General features: G+C 47.9%; 1 protein-coding gene across 1 annotated transcript in view; it reads left to right on the forward strand.

The window, feature by feature from the left end:
* Positions 1-19,674, forward strand: part of LGR6 (leucine rich repeat containing G protein-coupled receptor 6) — a 157,524-nt gene that overhangs the window by 125,944 nt on the left and 11,906 nt on the right. The window contains exons 7-15 of the mRNA XM_026101270.2: positions 4,473-4,541; positions 6,074-6,145; positions 7,359-7,430; positions 8,572-8,640; positions 9,630-9,701; positions 13,023-13,088; positions 15,844-15,915; positions 17,646-17,717; positions 18,528-18,653. Coding sequence (XP_025957055.2) covers positions 4,473-4,541; positions 6,074-6,145; positions 7,359-7,430; positions 8,572-8,640; positions 9,630-9,701; positions 13,023-13,088; positions 15,844-15,915; positions 17,646-17,717; positions 18,528-18,653 — 690 coding nt within the window. The remainder of the gene's footprint in view (positions 1-4,472; positions 4,542-6,073; positions 6,146-7,358; positions 7,431-8,571; positions 8,641-9,629; positions 9,702-13,022; positions 13,089-15,843; positions 15,916-17,645; positions 17,718-18,527; positions 18,654-19,674) is intronic.

A 19,674-nucleotide genomic window follows, 5' to 3' on the forward strand; every position in this document is an offset into this window, starting at 1 on the left:
TAGAGCTGGTAACTTGGAGCACAATTAAGGAAAGTGATTTTTTTTTTTAATAGCAATTTCTCTTGCACACCATTTCTGAAACTCTTGGCTGAGTGATTTTGCTTCCAAAAGCCCTTGGTAATGGGCAAAACTCTCTCCTTTATGGCATGGACTTTCTTTTTCTTTTCCCTACATGCAGTTTCATGAGGCTTCCCTATTGTTTTAGCATGGTGCTGTTGAATTGGCGATGGTAATGTTATGTTGGCACCCTTCTGCCAATCTTGGTGCAGACTTTGGAGATGGGGCAGCTCAGACACCAGCAGAACCAGGTCCGGCTCCCTGGGACAAGAGGCTCCCCCATCGCCACAGCAGCCCAGCTGTGCCACAGCAGCCCAGTGTGGATAGTGTCACCTGCTGGCAGGTTTGGCTTTTTGCAGCTTCCCCTGTGTCGTACCAAAGATGGAAGTTGTGGGAAAGTGTCAGAGTGTGGAGCTGGGACCAGCAAAGAATTGTCAAAGCTGGTGGTGGGACAGCAAGCAGAAAGGAGTGGTGTCTGGGACAGATGTACCCTTGCTGATCTCAGACATCTGCAAAACGATCTGAGGACTGAATTTCACAAAATGACCAGAAACGTCCTGCTCCTGTGGAGCTCGCCACTGCCACAGATATACACACGCTCCCACTCAGTGAAGGTCAGCGGGCATTTCTCGGTCATTGCTTGGAGCAGGGCCTCCCTTGAGCTCTGGGGAAGGAAGAGAAGGTGCAGGGAAGCCATCCATATGTGTGGGCTTGGATTTGGGGTTTGGGGAGGGATTCCCCCCCACCGAGGGGAAGAGCTCAGGCTTGGGGAACATGTTGGGTGCAGGCTTCTTTCGGTCTCTCCAAACTAGATGAACTCTCTGAAATCGGCAGGGCTTGGCACAGGGCAGCCTTGGAGGCAAGTCAGGGCAGCATGAATGGCACATATAGATCCAGAGCAGGCGGCTGCTAGCAACACTTAGGGGAGGTGTTAATTAACACAGTTGGGTTTATTTTCCGTGAGGGAGGCTCACCTCACTGATAACCAGGAAGCACTGGCAGGAGCCAGCATAGGCCCATTGTCTCTTCTAAACAGACTGGGGTTACTGGCAGCCAGACTGGAGCAGTATGACTACACCTGGTTGCATTTCCACTTTCCCACAAGCCCACTCTATGCCAGAAGTCAGAGATGGCTTTTTTTTACCCAGAGGGATCTGCTGAACACAATGCTCTTTGTGTCTGTCTATTTCACAGAGGGGGAGGGAGGCCCAGGGATGCTGCCAGGGCTGGGAAAAGGTGTGTGCTCATTCAGGAAGAACTGTTCCTGTACATACTTGCACACACACTGAAGTACAAACAACATGTTCATCTGCTGATGAAAGAGCAGACTGCCTGGAAGGAAAGCAAGCTGGAAAGGAAATGCCTTTTTAGAGAAAGACAGGAACAAATATTACAGCATGTTGAATTATTCCTTGTAAATAGTATTGGTTACAGATCTCAGCTCACTTTTTCTGTTAGTGAATCACAGGTGAGCCAAGTCTCATCTTTATTGGGCAGTATTTTCCATCTGTTGGCTGCTCACAAACATGTTGGGTATCGCTGAGGAGAAACTCACCCCCTGGGCCATCACGGAGAGCTTCCCGTGGCATCAGTGACATGACCACAGTGGGCTGTGTCGCATGGGGAAGGTCTCACACTGCCTGTTCTCCAGGACTGGTCACTTCACATCACACAGTGTTGCACTAGCACCTGTATTTATGTTACAAGAAGTTTTACCAGGGGAAGGAAAACCACACAACCCCACACACCCAGCCCTGAGTGACCTCTGCAACTTCCTGTTCTGCTGGGAAATCTCATTATAAGCTTGGAAGAGACTGTAGGGCGAGCTTTTCAAAGGTATTAAACACCTTACACACAGACAGAGAGAGATTTGGGACTGTCAGACAGTTTATGTTGTTAATTCCCTCTGGTTTTATCCAGCACAATGGTCTGAAGGTTAATTGGATTTGACTGATACTTGCAAAAAGCCCAGTAGTGTCCTTTCTGCACGTCTAATCACTTTCTCTTTAAGAATACACCTCTTTACCTCTTTGAGCTTTAATTCAGAGACTGTGCACCACAGCAGTCTTGCCCTGTCTTCTCCCAGTGCATATATATAATTGTGAAGCACTCAGACATGACAGTGATGGATGCTTGACAGGTACCATAGAGAGAAACTGGCTAAGAACATACAAATAGCAGATAATAAGCTATGTGCACCTTGCAAAGAGTGAGAAGCAGGAGCAGTCACGTGTCAGGTTATTTCTTCTTAGATAGCTCAATTTGGACTCAAGCAGAGAAGACTGGGACAGATCCCTGATCTGCTTAGACCCATATCAAAACTAAGTGCATCAAAGCACGCTCTTTTATAAAGGAGGGGAGCTCTCATATCTAATAGATGTGAGCTGGCTGGAGGAGGGGATTTGTCACTCCTAGGCCTTGGGGACGCATGCAGCAACTTTTTTGTGCACTGGGAATTTGCCATCACATTGCAGGTTGGACTAGGCTGGGAGGCAGAGCTTGTGGCCTTGTCCCTGGGCCTTTGATCCTCTACTGTTGATTGCCAGCACTCAGACTTATTAGGCTATTTGGACACTTTCCAGATCCTTTCACATGCAGTGTCTGTACTACAGGAGCAGGATTCACTTGCTCAAATCTACATGTACAATGTAGGCATCCAGACTCCCTCTGTAACAGGAGGAGAGAAAAGAGCTTTTGGAGTGGGGAGACAGATCGTGCCATAACAGGGCCTGCTTCTCCCCCTGGGCTGCAAAGGGAATCCAGTCAACCAGGTCTGATAAGGACTATTTAAGGGTACACAAGATAAAACCGACCTAGGCCAACTTCATGTCCTAGAGAATATTTACTGGAGAATGACCGGGTAGGTGACATGGCCAGAAGAAAGACATGGAGTAAATCATAGACACATGGAGTCCAGAAAGACCCAAGGGAAGAGCCATTTGGAGACACTATCTAGGGTGATTTACTGGGTAAATATCCATCAGGGCAAAGCCAAGAGAGTGCTGTAGAGACATTTCCATGTACGGACACTGGTAAAGGAGAGGGACTAGGTAATTACCAGAGAGAGGAGGGTCAAGAGAGATCATAACATAATTACCATGCTTGGGCCCAGAGGTTGAGAATTACGAGGTAATTGGGCAGCAGCTCATTGCTGTGTAAATGAATGGTTATTTCTGTTCTGTAAACCACAATCCAGTTTACATAGCAATTACTTTGAGGTCCATTAAGTGTAATTATACAGTAATCTCCAGGAGCCAGTAATTACCCTCATGTTCCAAAGTATCTACCACTTAAAACCCAGTGAGTTTCATGCAAGTAGGAAGCAGTCACATGGTCTTCAGACTTTACTGCCTTCATCTGTTGGATGGAGAGGATGGGGTTAATGGTACCACTGCAGCTGGAATCACCTCTCCAAGGACAGTATTAGACATGCTAGATTAGGAGTATTACACATCCAAAGCTCAGTCAGTCTCCCTGAGCTCCCTCTAGTCATCAACAGGATCATTACCTTCAGAGGGCTGTTCCTTCCAGGTTGTCAGCACTGCCTCATAGCTCAAATAAATCCTTTTCCACACATACTAACCCATCCTTGGAGGAAAAATATAGTCCATGAGGCTCATTCAGGCACAGATGTCTCTTCTGGTTGCCAAGTTAGAGTAGGTAGACCCTGCACTTGTCATTATGACTGACTATATTAAATGTATTATATTTTACTTAATTTATTAAATTGCAAATTAAACTTAACACTCAGCAGTGTCAATTCCTCCTCCACTTCCACCTTTTGCTCACAATTTCTCAGCCGTCAGAATAAGAGCCTTCCCAGAGTCTGCTCTTCCCACTGGTCCCAGCCACAACATGTCCCATTGCCAGGATAGTCCAGCATCCCGTCCCCAGGATGAGTCCCTCTGCTCTGCAAGTCCCTGCTCCGCTCTGCACCTCCGGGCCAGGGAAGCACAAACAAAACCCTTTTGTGGGGCCCACAGAATTGAAGCTGCTCTTTTGTTTCTTGTTTTTTGTAACATCCCATTTTGGCTCTGGAAAGGTGAGGAAAAAGGCCTCATACCATAGCATCCGGGGGTGAGTCTCTGAGAGAGGGGGACAGGGCATTCTGAAGACACGAACCAGCAGCATGGTCCAGCTCTGGGCACTGAGGGGCTCTGCAGAAGGGGTCCAGGGAACAGCAACCCCACAGCAGTCACGCTTGGGCTGGCTCTCTGACAGTGCTCCCAGCAGGGACTATTCCTGCTGCAGGAATGTGTGAGGGTTTGTTTCCAGGCAGTGGCTGGATCAGTGTGGTAGGAAAAACCTATCTCCCTTGCTTAACAACCAAGTTTCCATGCCTTCAAAGCACAGATACTCTCAGCTGAGTTTCTACAGGATTGTTAATGAATGTTTTTCCCTTCTCTGTCTTTCAGGGATCTAAACTACAATGAGCTGTTGGAATTCCCTGGGGCTATTAGGACTCTGGGTCGACTACAGGAGCTGTGAGATTTTCTGTTTATTCCCTTTTAAAAGCATTCTCCAAAGGAAAGTGACCAATAAAGATCTGCATGTGCTGTGACCTAGGGAGAACACTCAGTCCAAGCCTTCAGCTGTCTTTCTGAGCACTCTCCACCACGTGTATAAAAGCAGTTTAAACCCTTGATTTCCCTCTGCTCTAATCACTCCACCATCACCCTTGGCCAGGGCAGGCTGAGGGGAGTGGGAGATCCCCCTTTAAGGCTTGGAGCAGATTCCTCCTCAGCTCTTCATTCTCCGGTGGCATCTGATGCCAGCTCAAAGTCCATCTGATCTCCAGCTACTTATAATGTCCTTTCCCCAGATCAGGTCCACAACCATGGACTAACCTGTGTGATTGTAAGGCCATGGCTTCTGCAGGCCCTGTGCCACCTCCTCTGATGTACACAAACTATTTGATCTCCCATAGACAAATTTATAACAGGGAAACCCACAATTTTATAACCACTTTATGGCCTAGCTCTCCCCTAACCGGTTAGCCTAGGGGCCACTAAAAATGGGAGACCATCCAAGTTAGCACCAACAAAGGTAGAATCCCCAAGATAGGGTCAAGTCCAGGTGATGTGGATCCACGGTCCCTGTGGACAGCTGTAACCATAAGACTGTGTCACACTGGTGACGGGCTAGGATGGAAAAAAGCTGTTGCTTTGGTGCTTCTGAGAGGCTGCAGAGAAAATCTGACACTATCTTTTTCTTTCACTGAAAGAATTTCTTTTGTAGGAGATTTCTCAGATCAGATATCATCTTTACTCTGACTTTCAAGTTGGGAACAAGATTCTCAATCCACTTTGAGGTGGCTTTTGAAATACACATCGCTAAAGAAGAGGCAAATTTCAAGCAGCCACCTGACTAACCACTAAAGCAGACTCTTCTGGGATGAAATAACCTGGTCATCACCCAGAGCCTGCACTTGGTGTTTGACACAGGATCCTGTGCCGCAGTTCTCTGGCCTTTGTTATACAGGAGATCAGACTGTGGCCACAGAGCTCTCTTCTGCTGTGAAAAGTTGCTGGTAGCCATTTTTTCAAACTTAACCAAAAATTTCATGGCTAGATCTACAAATTCTTTAAAGCCAATAGGGCCAATAATTCACTGCAGGCTGGACTCTGATTAACAGCTGTGGAGCTATAAATGAAGGGACCATTCACAAAAATTGTAAGCCCTGGGTGGTGTAAAATAAGTTTGTTTTGCTTGCTACAGTTCCCTGCCCTATACATCTTAAATCTTGAGTCCATTTGATCCTGGTGGGTTGAGTGTAGTGGCTTATGGAGCACTGCACTATTCGAAGAGTAAATACAGCAGAATGAGAACTTTGTCCTGCCGGATGAGGAGAAACCTTGTTCCTTTGGTGGGCTGATGCTACAGCTAGAACAGAGCATACTCCTTCCCTTTTATCTCTGTGTTTTGAACGCTCTTTGCCTTTAAAAGTGTTGAGGAAAGAAGGTGTCTCCAAGCTTTTCTAATCCATTAATATAAAAATACTTGTTTCTCTCAACAGTGGCTTTCATAACAACAACATCAAAGCTATTCCAGAGAACGCATTTGTTGGGAATCCCCTCCTCCAAACAATGTAAGAAAATTAAACAATGTTTCCTAAATCATTACATCCTCCAGAAAGGGGCATTTCCTGCTGTCTTTGGTTGGGATCCCTGACAGTTGTTACCATGATCGCAATTTGATATTCATGGTATACAGATTAATGTAAGCTGAAATCAGCTCCCTCTCAAGTATGCTTTAGCTTTTCTGCCATGGATTCTCCTTTCCCCTCAGCTGAATTCTATTATCAGGCTGATAACAAAGAAGGAACAATAAATGGGTAATCTGCAGAGAAATCTTGCTGTGCAGATCAGAGGGTTTTCTAAGCCCTGGTTGAAGTCTGCATGTACTTTTTCCTAGACTTTAGAAATGCTGCTAGTTGGTTACAGCAGTGACTATATGTGCTGGGAACTGGGAGACAGAAGAGATAGTATCATCCCAGACCAGTGTGCGTCTACCCCAAACCCATGGACATGAAGTTCTGCAGAGGGATACATAGACCTGCCAGTGCATCTGCATTCTGACACAGAGACAGCCAGAGATTCTAGATAGTTCTTCCCTGCACCAATCATGACAAGTGACAAAAGCTCTGCTTGGCTAGTCTAGGACTTAAGTTATAGAAATACCAACATCTGGAAAGCAGTGGTGACACTGGGTGAAAATGGTCATTGCTCCAGTCAGAGCAAACCAACCTCATTCCCATCTTCTTCAGACACCATCCTTGATGTCATGTGGGGGTGGGACACATCCAGAATGCTGATGTCGTCATTGGATCTGCCCATCTACAGTCCTTCACAGTTGGTGAAAGTGATACTTCTAGGAGTTGATTCAACTCCTAAAGTTGGTTGGATCCTAGGAGAGCTTAGTTCTCTCCACTGACTGTGAAAAGCAGGGAAGATAATGGTGCAGTAGATGTGTAAGATTAGACAAAGTGTCAAGTGCAGGGTATGTCCTAGTAGGGTCAGAGCTTGTAGCAAGATTAAAAAAGGACTTGCATCTTTCTAGCCTGCCTGGTTCATCAGTCACCTGAAGGGCCATCCCAAAGCAGCAGGATTTGAGATATCATTTGTACCAAAGTTCAGCCAAAACATTTCTGGTGGGAGAGCCTAGGGTTATCTGGAAAAGTAGGGTTCTTCACTGGGTAGCCAGCACCTCCTGCATAGCTCATTCCCAGATTCCAAGGCTTATAATGGCATCTTCTCTGGGATGCACAGCAGAATCTGACCAGTTACTCATTTCCTTTGCAGCCATTTCTATGACAATCCCATCCAGTTTGTTGGACAGTCTGCTTTCCAGTACTTGCCAAAGCTACACACTCTGTAAGTTCATCAAGCGGATCTTCAGAGGTAACACAACCAAGCTCCAAGTCTTGGGAGCTGGAGACCCTAGCGGCCTTCTCCCTCTCCCCTTCCCAGAGGAAGCAAACGAAGGGGCAGACACTGCCGATGTTTTCTGCTGAGGGAGAATAACTTTGAGAAGGAGATTTTGGAGGGGGAAATTTCTTCCTCCTATCCACCCAACTGGCAAGCACCTGAAGAGTCTTCCAGGGTCTCCATGTCTGCATCAGCATCAGCAAAGACCATACTCACAAGTGCCACTATATTTGCTATACACTGCTGAAGCTAGCCCTGCACCATTGTGCAGCGTTCCCCAGGATCTGCCATAGAAACCATTGTGGCCCAACAAAATGAAGACATTGAAGGCACCTGCCTTCCTCCAAGGGAAGGAGAAATATAGGAACACTTGTGCCTTGTAACATCACCACCATGGCAAGAATTATCTTATTGGGCAGATAGCGCTGACAGTGCTTCCTTCACATGTATGGCCCTAATCCTGCTCCAGGGCCATTACCATGTGGTAGGCATCATCTGGACCAGAACAGCTGCTCCACATTGGCCTAATCTGGCTGGATTTTCAGCTAAACTGCTGGAGCACAGTGCTAAGTATTGAGGCAAAGGTAACCTCAAAATCTCTCTCTTTACAAGCCTCACCCAGCCTCTCTCTGCAGGGACACATGGTCAGGCAAATAAAATAAATCCTCCAAATACACATGCATTCTTTAGCTCCAATATAGAGTCTCTGGGAGGCTTTGGTGGGATGCCCCACTTGCATTCCCCATGGCAATTGTTTCTTTAATTTAATTTGTGTAGAGAGCATGCCAAGAATGTCAGCTGCTGGGGAGTGGGGGGGTCTGAGCCTGCCAAGTCTCCCTGGATAGAAAGGCCCAGCTCTGGTTCACTGCATCTGTGCTGCATGTGAGACGTCTGCTCCACCAGCCAGTGAGCAATGACACACTCATAGGAGTGGCATCTTTGGATACGGGCCTCCCTTTGCCACATTTAGGTGTACAGAAGCAAATTTGCCAACAAGGCATTTCGGAGCAGATGGTCTGGGACCTTGGGCAGCTGCATTCGCTTCCAGTTCCTCTGTGCACTGTATGTTACCCTTATTTCTCTGCAGGTCACTCAATGGTGCAACGGACATCAGAGAATTCCCAGACCTTAAAGGAACCACCAGCCTAGAAGTTTTGTGAGTGGCAAATCTCTCCCCTTTACTCTGCTATCTGTGCTGTTCCTTCTTCAAGGTGGTCCAGGCTGTTTCAGTGAGGACAACTTTCACAGTGCTGTGCAGTTCGTTATCTTCAGCTCTGCCTCTTCCTGGTCACTCACCTCTCTGCTTCATTTCACTCCTGTGCCTCCTGAAAGCAGCTTTCTTCTCTGTGAGTTGCTCTTTCAGTAATGTTAGAGTGTGCTCCAATCTTTTTTTAATTTTTTTCTTCCCTTCCCTTCTGCATCTGTGAAGGAATAAGCCTTTGGGTGCAGTGTTTCAGCATGATCTGTTGAGACCCAGTGCTTCCCAGGACCAGCACTGACAGTGCAGTGCAGGGATAGAAACATCTGCTGTGTTTGCAAAAACTTGCTTCCCTGGCTGGGGGCTCCTGGAGCTGGTCTGGCCCCATCCTTACACTGCCAGACCCAGGAGAGGAGGAGTCCTGGAGGACGTGCTGTCTGTGGCCACACATGGTTCTCATCTCCATGGCACTAGGCCCACAAGCTGTGCCCAAACTGCAGGGCCTGGGAGCATTTCTGAGCTTCCAAGTCCAGGTACGTGCCCTGGCCATGCCATACCATACCACCACCCATACACTGTTTTCTGAGGCAGCCATAGCTCCAGGCAAATCATCAGTCCAGACAATGGGGATTTGAGACAGCAGAGCATGCCGCAGAGGCAGTGCTACCCATGCTAGATATGGCCAGGGACACCAGTGAATTCAGTACTCAGCAATGTCCCAGAATTTGTTAGAGGAACATTCACCCTTTGCCATGTCCAGCAGCATTGCCCACTCTTACCCAGTCTCCGTTTCCAAGTCAGCTTTCATTTCTCTGCAGGTGTTTCACTATCCCATTTATGTTGTCCCTCTTGCCACCAACTGGGGCTGGTAGCTCAACCTGGAGGTAGCAGAGTCTGTGTGCTGGCTCTCAGTAATACCATTTCTTCTCTCTCCTCCACTCCTCTAGGACCTTGACCCGGGCAGGTATCCATTTACTTCCCAAAGGGATGTGCCAGCAGCTGCCCAGCCTCCGAGTCCTGTGAGTAACGTGTTTCTCTGTCCTGCCTGGTCTTTGGGAAGAGGGCATTAGAAATTGGGCTTGCTTCTTGTCCAGCCCAGGGAGGGAACCAGCTATGGAAGACCATCCCACGGAGCCAAGGTTCTCGCACCTGCTACCTTTCCCATGCAGAAAACAACACCTTCTTGGGCAGTGCCGTGATCCCTGCATATTCTTGAACTTCTTTGCCTCATCCCAGCATAGCCCCAGTGTGATGCTCTGGGCTCAGGACTGTGAGTGATGAGACAAATCTACATTTGCCTCCTCCTTGCACTGCATCACTGGGAACTGTGTGTCCCATGCAAGGAACGCAGTGCGAGTGCAAAGGGCATTGGGTCAGAATGGCAGCATTTCACAGCTTCTAGGTATACACTGCACAAAAGGCAGGTGTAAATCACGATTCACACAAGCCTTTGCTCCAAGGCTGACTTCCCCCAGTTGGAGCTCCAGGAAGTGCAATCTTCTGGAGGAAGGATCCTGTTGCACAGCCCAGGAAGGTGCAGGCCTGATCTGATGAAGAGCTGCAAGGTCATATGGCTCCTCAAAAGGTGCAGCAGTGGCAGAACAGGGTTTTGCCCCAAGACTCTAAATCACTTTGGCCATATCTGCTTTGCAAGGCACTGAATGATGCTGAGTGGGGTATGTACTTCTTCTTTAACATGGTACACAATGAAGTCAGTCCCCAAAGTGATTCCTGCATGTTCTCAGGAAGCACACCCCTCTGAGATCCTCAACTTTGTCTTCAGTTGAAGACATCCTCTGTAATGCATCATGAGCCAGATTTATACAAGTTTGCTGCCTTAGGGCAAGCAGGAGGCTTGCCTCTCGTCAATTAGTCTTTATACAAGCAAGCTGAAAATGAAAACAAGTTTGTTCCAGGAAAGCAACAGGAGTGATTTTTTTGATCACAGAAGTTGGAAACAAGAGAAAAACATAAAAATAAAAGAACATAATTAGTAACTTAGCAGATCACAGAACTTTGGCTCCAGCTGTCCCTGTAGGGAAGATCTCTCAGTTTTAGACATCTGGACCAATTCAATGGACATCTTGCCACCAAAATGTAGCCTTTGGAATGGCCAAAGCTGTAGGGTACTGTAGGCTCTATTTATATTTGCAAGTTATCAGAACGTAAACCTTCACAACAGAGCCTGCACTTCATCCCTTCCCCCTTCCTTGTGGGAGAGTTTTATGGGGACACCCCATCCTTGTTCCTTCTTCTTAGTTAATTATACTGACATTCACTGCATTGCTTTCAGCGTTTGAAGACAGGGTATATGGGCCAATGTCTGTGCATGTTTACATCGCTCTTGCCTGCTGAAATGCATTAGCCTTGCCTTTGAAATCCATTGGTCTTCCATCTCTTCACAGAGATACCAGTTGCCCTCCCTGCTTTCCCCTACTTTGCCAGCCCCTTGGTAGTGCTTCAGGATAACATCACAACTCACACACATCCAAACATAGATACTATTTACACCACATTTCTGGTCTCCCACTGTCCACATCATGCCACGGGTTTTCTGCAGCGATCTTTCACGGTGGCTGTAACACAGCAGATTTGGCATTTGGGGTCCGCAGGCTCCCACCCACCTGTTTGGTTTTGGTTTTCAACCCATTGACGGACACCACACTGTATTTTCACCCCCAAATCTTGGACCCTCTGCCAGGCTGCTCAGGCAGGAGTCTGACCCACCACAGGGCTGTGAGTCTAGTGGGCGTGCTGCGAAGCTGGCCTGTGCATGGGCATTGAGCCCAGCACACCCAGGGCAGGGCAGTCTTGCCAAGCTCATGCTTGGTGTCAACCTGACATCGTTCTGCTGCTTTGTCCAGAGCTTCTGTGGCTCAGGGGACAGATTTGTCTTTCCTCTCAGGCAGAAATAGCTGTGCCTGCCCTGAGCAGAGCTGAAGTCTCTTTGATCCCACCAGAACCTTCGCCCTGATGTGTCCCCAGCACAGCATCAGTGACCACGGCTGTTTTTCATGTACCTACTGGCCTGCATCTGATTAACTCTGGAGGAGCCAGAAATAATCACTGAGGAATAAGTTCTCCCTCTGTTATGGTTTAGCTAAGGAATCACCCAGTCAAACCCCGTGGATTGACAGGGGGCCAGTGAGAAGTGACTGATCCTACAGCTGTCACCCTCTGTACTGGGTGACTGTCTCCAGAGCCAAGTACAAAATGTTGTTTCATTGTTTTTTCTCTTCCTCTTCTTCCCCACCATAGAAAACCAGGGTGGGGGGGGGAGGCTTGGCAAAAAAATAGATAAATAAATAAATAAATAAATAAATAAATAAAATGTTTTAGCAGCAACTTATTGGCAGAAAGATGGAAACCGAGTTTGGAAAGTCTTCTGAGAGGCCACATACAAAACTTTCCTCTGGGACACCTTTTCCTTGAAGAGTCATGAATTTAGTCTCTGTTGGTAGGGAAAAGAGCTGATTTTAAGCATTAATCCTCTCTAGGCCCATTTTGGTTTTAATAAGTTCACATCAAAGTTGCGCTAGGATAGTTCCCCTCTGACTGCAAAGTGACTCTACCTTTGACGCTGACACACTACCAGACTACAAAGGAGTAGGAACAGGAGTTTGCTGGGAATGGTTTTCTGGCTATTGCAGCGATGGCAGCACTTAAAAGAATGAGGACCGGGAATGTTCACATTCTGTCATGTCCTGCACCAATTTCCTGTCTGTGCCACAGCTCCCTTTCCTGGGGAGAGGCCAGGAAAGGCTGAATGGAGAGCACGCAGTGGGCAGTTCGGTTTGCTGCACCACGAAGGAGGCAAGGCAGCTGACTAGTTGCTCTGCTGGCCAAAACATCCCCAGGCTCTGAACGCACATCTGCAGCTTTTGCGAGCTCCCCCATCCACAAAGACAGGACGGGAACTCTGGCACAAATACATTTCTGGTTTGCCCACAGAAAAGCAAGGCTGTGCCTGGCAAAAGTTGGCACAGGCACATTTTACACCTGACTTGGGGCTGGGGAGGAGTGTAGCCTTGAGAAAAAGCCGAGCCCCCAGCTGTCGAAGCAGCTCCTTCAGCCTGTTTGCAGTGCTAGAGGGAGCTGGGCTGGGGCTGGATTTGTAGGCAAACCACTGAGCAATGGCTGCATAGCACAAAGACACTCAGAGCAAGCGTCAGGTGTGCGCAGAGCAGAGATCCCCCTTGCCTGGGGTTACTGTTCTCCACAGCCGTGCAAAATGAAGGTCAGGTCATCCCCCTCTCCAACAATATCTGCTTTTCCAGAGAGGGCTCAGGAGCACTCACTCTTGATCTCCTCACATTTCTGTGCTGGTCCTCCCCCTACAGAGAACTGTCTTACAATCAAATCGAAGAGCTGCCCAGTTTCCACCGGTGTCAGCGGCTGGAAGAGCTGTGAGTAAAGAGATCTCTTTCGCTCGCATCTTGGTCGGGGGGAAGGGGCTGCCTGAGGGACAGAGATATATACAAACCCAAACACAAACCTCACCTAAAGCATCGTTGGGTCTTGAGATTAGAAAGATCTGTAGGAGTGAGAAGTCTGATTCAATCACACTGGGCACACTCGAGGCTCTGGGCCCAGAGGTGAACTCCTTTCACCAAGCACTGGGAAAGCCAAGCATTATAGCTCACTATCTGGACTGCAAAAGGAAGAGAGCTCCAAGCTGTATTTGCCCCTGTGCACATATAACAAAAATACATTCCCTATGCATAAGAGCTGAACGCACTAAAGTCTTCTCACAGGTGCCAGCTGCAGGAAACAGAAATAGGGCAGGACAGCACTGAGTTTTCCTTTACTAACTTGAAGTCCCAGGTATGAGCTAATCAAGGGTGCGGTGTACCTATGCCGTGAACATTTTCTGCTTCAAGGGCTCAGACACAGAGCAGCTCACAGCCACACTGCTGAGGGCTAGCCTCTCTGTAGGGAAGACCGACTCTTTCCTCACGAACAGCACTTGACCTGGGTCTCCTCTGGGCCCCAGGAGGCACCTCCATTGCTCTGAGACAGTTAATCATGCTCAGTTCAAAGTATCTGGACTCTCAGAGCTCACCCCACCTCTCAAATCCAACCAACAGGAGTTCTTGGCCATCATGAGGAAAAAAACGATCAAAATAATAAACACCATGATTTCTTTTTAGAATTCTGCAGCTCGAAACAGTAGATGTGTGGGAGCAGCATCCCACCAAAACACGGAAGTCCCTTAGAGAGGTTGTCCCTGCTCCCTGCAGCATCACAACCTGAAGAGCCAGACCACTTCATCCAGCCTCAGCAAAACTGAGAATTAGGACAGTGTGTGAAATCATACGAAACTGAGAGTCGCACAGCCCATGTTGCCTCTTTGGCAGCTCTGAGGGCAGAGCTGGGCAGAAATTTTTCATCAAAACATCCCTCCACACAAAAAGCACTGATCTTTAACATTGATGGGGGAGGTGGTATTGTAATAATTTTGTCTGAAGTATCCCCAGGAAAACTTTTTAAAAAATACAAAAAACAACCAAAAAAGACAAACTTTCAGAATTCCTAACTTGCAGTTTCACTCATGGTGCCTATATTTCTTTTTACAGTATTTCATAATATGCCAAATTCTGGTTGTCATTAACGCAAAAGCACAGTAAATCCCTCTTTCAGACTTCTTATGTTAGACAGACCATGTCTTAAATTAACATTTTCTTACAAAATGGAAATTTGGTCCCTTAGGCCCAAACTTATCATCCTGTTAGCCCCACCCCCACCAGATATCTGCACTTCTTCTGGGAAATGAGTTGGAAACAAGTTTGGTGATGCATGGCATGCATGGCATGCAAGCAACTTACTTACATGTGCCAGTCGCTCTATTGTAACTACCGATGTGCAGGTTTTCACCTGCAACACACAGGTGGTCCCTTGCAGCTAAACGTCCTTGAATCACCTTTCACTAGCTTGCTCCAATACCCCTTCTTCCCAATCTCCACATCCCCAAATCAGTGCACACCCAGCCCTGCTACCTGAGACCCCCATCTCCCCAATTTGTGCACTGAGCTCCCTAAGGCCCTCACCTGAAATCTAAACTAGAAGTACAAAACTGGCTTTTTGACTACACAGGACACTGAGAAACCATCAATAGAGTAGGTGTGAGAGCCTCAAGCTCCTGCCTCTGACACGTGAACATATGGCCAAATACCAGCTCAGACATGACAGCCATTGCTTGCTGATCCTCGTGAGCATTTGTGAGATGAGTCAAGGTCATTTCTGAGTCTGAAAGGCAGGTTAGCTACCCAAGAAATGCCCTGGGGGTTGTTATAGGTAAAGCACTGCAGAGTGGCTATCTTCCTTTGCAGAATATCAGACATCGAGGAGGACACTTTTGCAGGTCTGGGAATTCATGATGGCCATTTTGCAGGAAATTTTTAAAATATTCACCATTATTCCAAACCAGAGGAAATAAAACTGACAAATTGTGAATGTTTCCCACAAAGCGGATGCTTGGATCAGTTCTGGATGTCTCCAAAGGGGTGTGGGAAGTGTGTAGTCCAGTCCGCTAACAGCACGGCCAGCTCTAACCTTCCTCCCTCTCCTGCTGCTGAGAATGCAGGTGTTGCCAGGAGGCAGCTGTGAAGGGCCTGAGGTACTTTATCAAAAAACATGTGCAAGATTTGGACAGCAGGTTCAGCAGGATTGTTCTTCATGAGAAGTTGAGTTCCCTTCAGCCCTCAAATCCCCTTCATCATCACTGATGCAAAGGACAGCACCATGTAGTCCTTCCTGAAGAGCCACATGGAGCTGCATTTGCTGGCTCACTGGCTCCAAGCCCTCCTCTTTGGCTCTGGCACGGAGCATTTCTAGGCTCAGAGTGGAACACAGTGGGGAAGTGGAGTGGCTTTGGAGATGACTAGGAACCTTTAACCATCCTGCATCAATGGCATTTTATTGTGCCGTGATGGCATCCAAAGGGATGAGCGTTGGAATTGCCCTTGGGAAAAGATAGCTTGGAGCTGTTTTTTTGCTCAGCCTGTTTATCCCTTGAAATTAGAGCAGGTTTCCCAACCTCACATGGCTCAAATGGCAACTTCCACTTTGACACTGTTTACTTCTGCTGCAGTGGGACAGAGATCCCTACAAAGTATGAATGCAACTTCAGCTATTTTCTAAAGCCAGCTTCTGTCTTTTCAGTGGTCTCCAGCACAATAAGATCCATGAAATCAGAGCAGACACCTTTGGGCAGCTAATGGCCCTGCGCTCCATGTAAGTATAGCCAGGCTTGGTTGGCAGTGGGAATGACTGACCTTTTTGCTGGGTGGGAAGGGGAGCCATTAGCACCCAGCCAAGCTGACATGGAGTTTCCCAACCCTCCTCCCTCTATTTCCGCTGGGAAGCTTTGCTTTCATCACTAAGTTGTCTGGTCCCAACCTTCTTCCACCTCCCCTTGTAAAAGAACAGGAGCAGCAGGGTTCTGGGGCAGAAACCTTCACCCTGATCTCCCTGCTGCACACAGAGCCGCTGGATGGGACTGGCATTGATGGAGGCTGTGAGTGGGCCAGTGAAGCTGAGTTTAGCAGTGCACAGGATGCACCAGCCCAGGATGTGTCTGACACACAGATGCCATCCATCTTGTACAATGTACACTTGGCACATGCAGATACCACCTGTAAACAAACTCATTAGATGCCAGGCTTACTGACCACACTCCACACCACTTGTACTGACCACACGCTGCAACTCCTATGTTGCGCACCACATTACGGACACCTACCTCCTGAATGCCCACGTGACGTGGGTTTATGCCAGGGGGTGTGCAGGGGCTCTAGCACCCCTTTCGCTATGCACACTGGTCCTGGCAGTTGCAGGGAACACTTCTGGGCTTCGCATCTATGCAGAGCATTTCATTTCATTTGGGACTGTCTCCTCACAACTCAGTGCATATGCTAGCCATATTAAGTGCACAAAAGCATGCACGTATCATACATGCATACTGACCTTGCAGTGGACAGCCCACTTACTTAAGTGCACAGCACCTTTCTGAAGCTAGTAAAGCACCTCTAGGTCTGTTGGAAGTCATTCCCCCTGTGATCTGTGGGAAGAGCCCTCCAAGTGCTGATGGTCTGCATCTGCTGTTCTCTTAGTGAAATGAATCACATAAAAGCTTTTTCCTATGGTACAGCAATTTCTGTGTCCTTTAATATATCGGCATTCCTAGAGATCCCATGTGTGTCATGTACACCATGCAGTTATTCACATATTGCAGGTAACACTACAGACAGCACACACACAAATATGACCATGCTGCTGTCACAGAACAGCCACACAAGCATAGGTCTAGGCCTATACACGCTAGCATTTGTCTTTGGGTATTTTCTGGGTCCTCGTGGGAAGGATTCTTCTCACCTAAGCCTCAGACTTCTGCAGCGTGACACATATATCTGAGTTAGGTAACCCTGGCTCAGAGTGAGATGTGACCTCTAGCTCAGATGGAGGCAGAAAGTTAGTTTGTTGAGGTGCCTCCATGACCCTCCCCATATTAAGCCAACTGTACATGACAGGACACACTTAAAAACACCTTGTTCCACCTTCCACACAGATCCTGACCCTATTGCCCTAGCCTGGACACCCAGCGTTGTGACTGCATTAGGGACGTTCTGGCATTAAGAAGGCATAACCTGCCTAGTGCTCTGAGGTTTAGCATATGAGCATAAAATCTCCAAATTTACAGAAATGAATCCAAAAAGGAACCTGTTGCCTTAGTATCAATGGAGGAGCTGCTGCAAAGCAAACCCTTGTGCTCTCTGTTAGAAACCACCCAGATAAAGACTCCAGTGGTACTTGCCTCTGAGGAGCTGGAATGAGACAGAACTTACTGCAGACCAAGGAGCTGCAGATCCCACATTTGTTTGTATCTAATCCCTGGCCTAGGCCAGTGTCAGCAGCTTCACTGTTCTGCTCTACACCCCTCTTACTGGCATATCCTTCCCTTGCAGAGACCTGAGTTGGAATTACATCCAGTTTATTCATCCTGAAGCCTTTGTGACTCTGCACTCACTCACCAAGCTGTAAGTTGCAGTAATATGTCTTTCACAGTGGGCCACGGAAAGTAGGTATCTGAGGACCTCAGACTGACTTCCCAAGCTACCAGGGCACTTGGCATTTAGATTTCAGAAGGGTGCAGCGCTGAGGCATTCAGTCTTACCAGAGGCGCTTGTCTCAGCGCTTTACATGGGCAAACCAAATTCCAAGGTGCCCTGTCAATATTAGAGGGAGAACGAGAGTGCAGAAATGGCCATCTCCAAGATGCTCACACCCTGAACACTTAACACATTATACTCACTTTCTGATTTTCTCATACCTGCCTGATGCCTTTAATACAGTTCAGCGTAACAGTCCATTTCAACAAGAGTCATCATAGACCATCTTCATTGGTTCTGCAGGGGTCCCCAGTCCTCAGTCCCCTGGCCAAGACTCATCAGTATTTTATGAGCCATGAGCTACAGTCATACCTGATCTATCATAGGGAGAAGTGGGGGGGGGACGAAGTGCATGAGATATATAAGTGCATAGGGAGAAGTGGTGGAGGAAGTAGTGCATGAGATATATAAGTGCATAGGGAGGTAGATATCACACAGAGCTTTCAGCAGGAGCATTAATCCCTGCCCCCCCCTCCCCATCTGCTCCAGGGATTGCATTATCAATCCATTTATTTCTAGAGGAGCCTGGCCTGCCTGCAACACCCAGCCCCATTTCGGTGTCACATTTCAAGGAGCAACCAAGGCAGACAGCATGACTCCCTGAGCCTCTGCTTGGCTGAGATATCACTAGCACCAAAACCCTAATCATGCTGTCCCTCTTTGCTTTCTGTTCACCAGGGACTTGACTGATAACCAGCTGGTCACACTGCCTCTGGATGGTTTGGGTGGACTGACCCATCTGAAGCTCCAAGGCAACCCAGCTCTCTCTGAGCCCTTCTCCAAGGAGAGCTTCCCCAAAATGAGGTACTGATAGTGCCCTGCGCCCTGTTCGCTCCTTTACTTCTGGCTCTCATCATGGTCTGTATTTGTTGATATCAATCAGCATCCTGTTTTCCTTGTTTACCTCATGCTTTCCTCCATCCTTTCAGGCCAGTAGGTTGAGCAAGTCTCATCTGCTGCTAACGCGCCTCATCTATCTTTTAAAGTCTTCTATGGGAAAGTGATAATGTGCTCCTGGGCCCATCGGCCCTACCCCCAAACACACACACAAGTGGAACGCATGGAGAAGGCTCAGCTCAGGGCTCCACTCAGTGGAAAACATTCTCAGAAGCCAGTCCTAGCTAATGACATCCAGCTTTCCTTCAGTAAACTCTGTTTGTGTGGCCATGCCTTGTCTGCTATGGATTAATGAGGAGCCTGAAGGGGTCAAGCTGAGCAAAATGAGGCTGCAAAAGGCTTGCAGTTTGGTGCTGCGCTGCAGGCTCAGGCTCTTCTGTCTCTTCATTAGCAGTGGGTCTCCAGCACTCCACCTTCCCTCACACTGAAGAATCCACTGTACAGTGCTCCAGATGATTTGAATCCCTGTGAGATGAGACCATGTCCTAACTGGGTCTCCTGGGTGATTGCCCTGGGGACATGTTGTCAGCAAGGATGTGTGAGCTGATGTTCCCACTCAATCAATACAAGCTGAGAGTTCCCAAGGCTGGAGTTTCTCAAATTTAGGCCCCCACCGCTGGACTCATAGGTCACTGTACCAAGACTGGGCTTAAGAGCTCAGGTCTAATGAGAAGTGTTGAGGTGTCATTTCAGTCTGCCTTGGCAGTAGTGCCTGCAGGGCTTTCTCTTTTGATTTTTCTGACTCATCATAGCCAGGATCTACTGCATGACTGTTTTCCAAACGGCTGGGGATCTCAGAAACTTCTGGAGGGCTTTCCACACCCAAGATGGCAGCCCTTTGTGCAGAGTGGGTCGAATTCAGCAACTGCAGGGGTGTTCCTCATCTACAGTAATTCCACTGACATCCGTGAAGCTGGTTTGGATTTGT

Source organism: Dromaius novaehollandiae, chromosome 27 (genome assembly GCF_036370855.1).
Source record: "Dromaius novaehollandiae isolate bDroNov1 chromosome 27, bDroNov1.hap1, whole genome shotgun sequence".
In the NCBI taxonomy this organism is placed as follows: Eukaryota; Metazoa; Chordata; class Aves; order Casuariiformes; family Dromaiidae; genus Dromaius; species Dromaius novaehollandiae.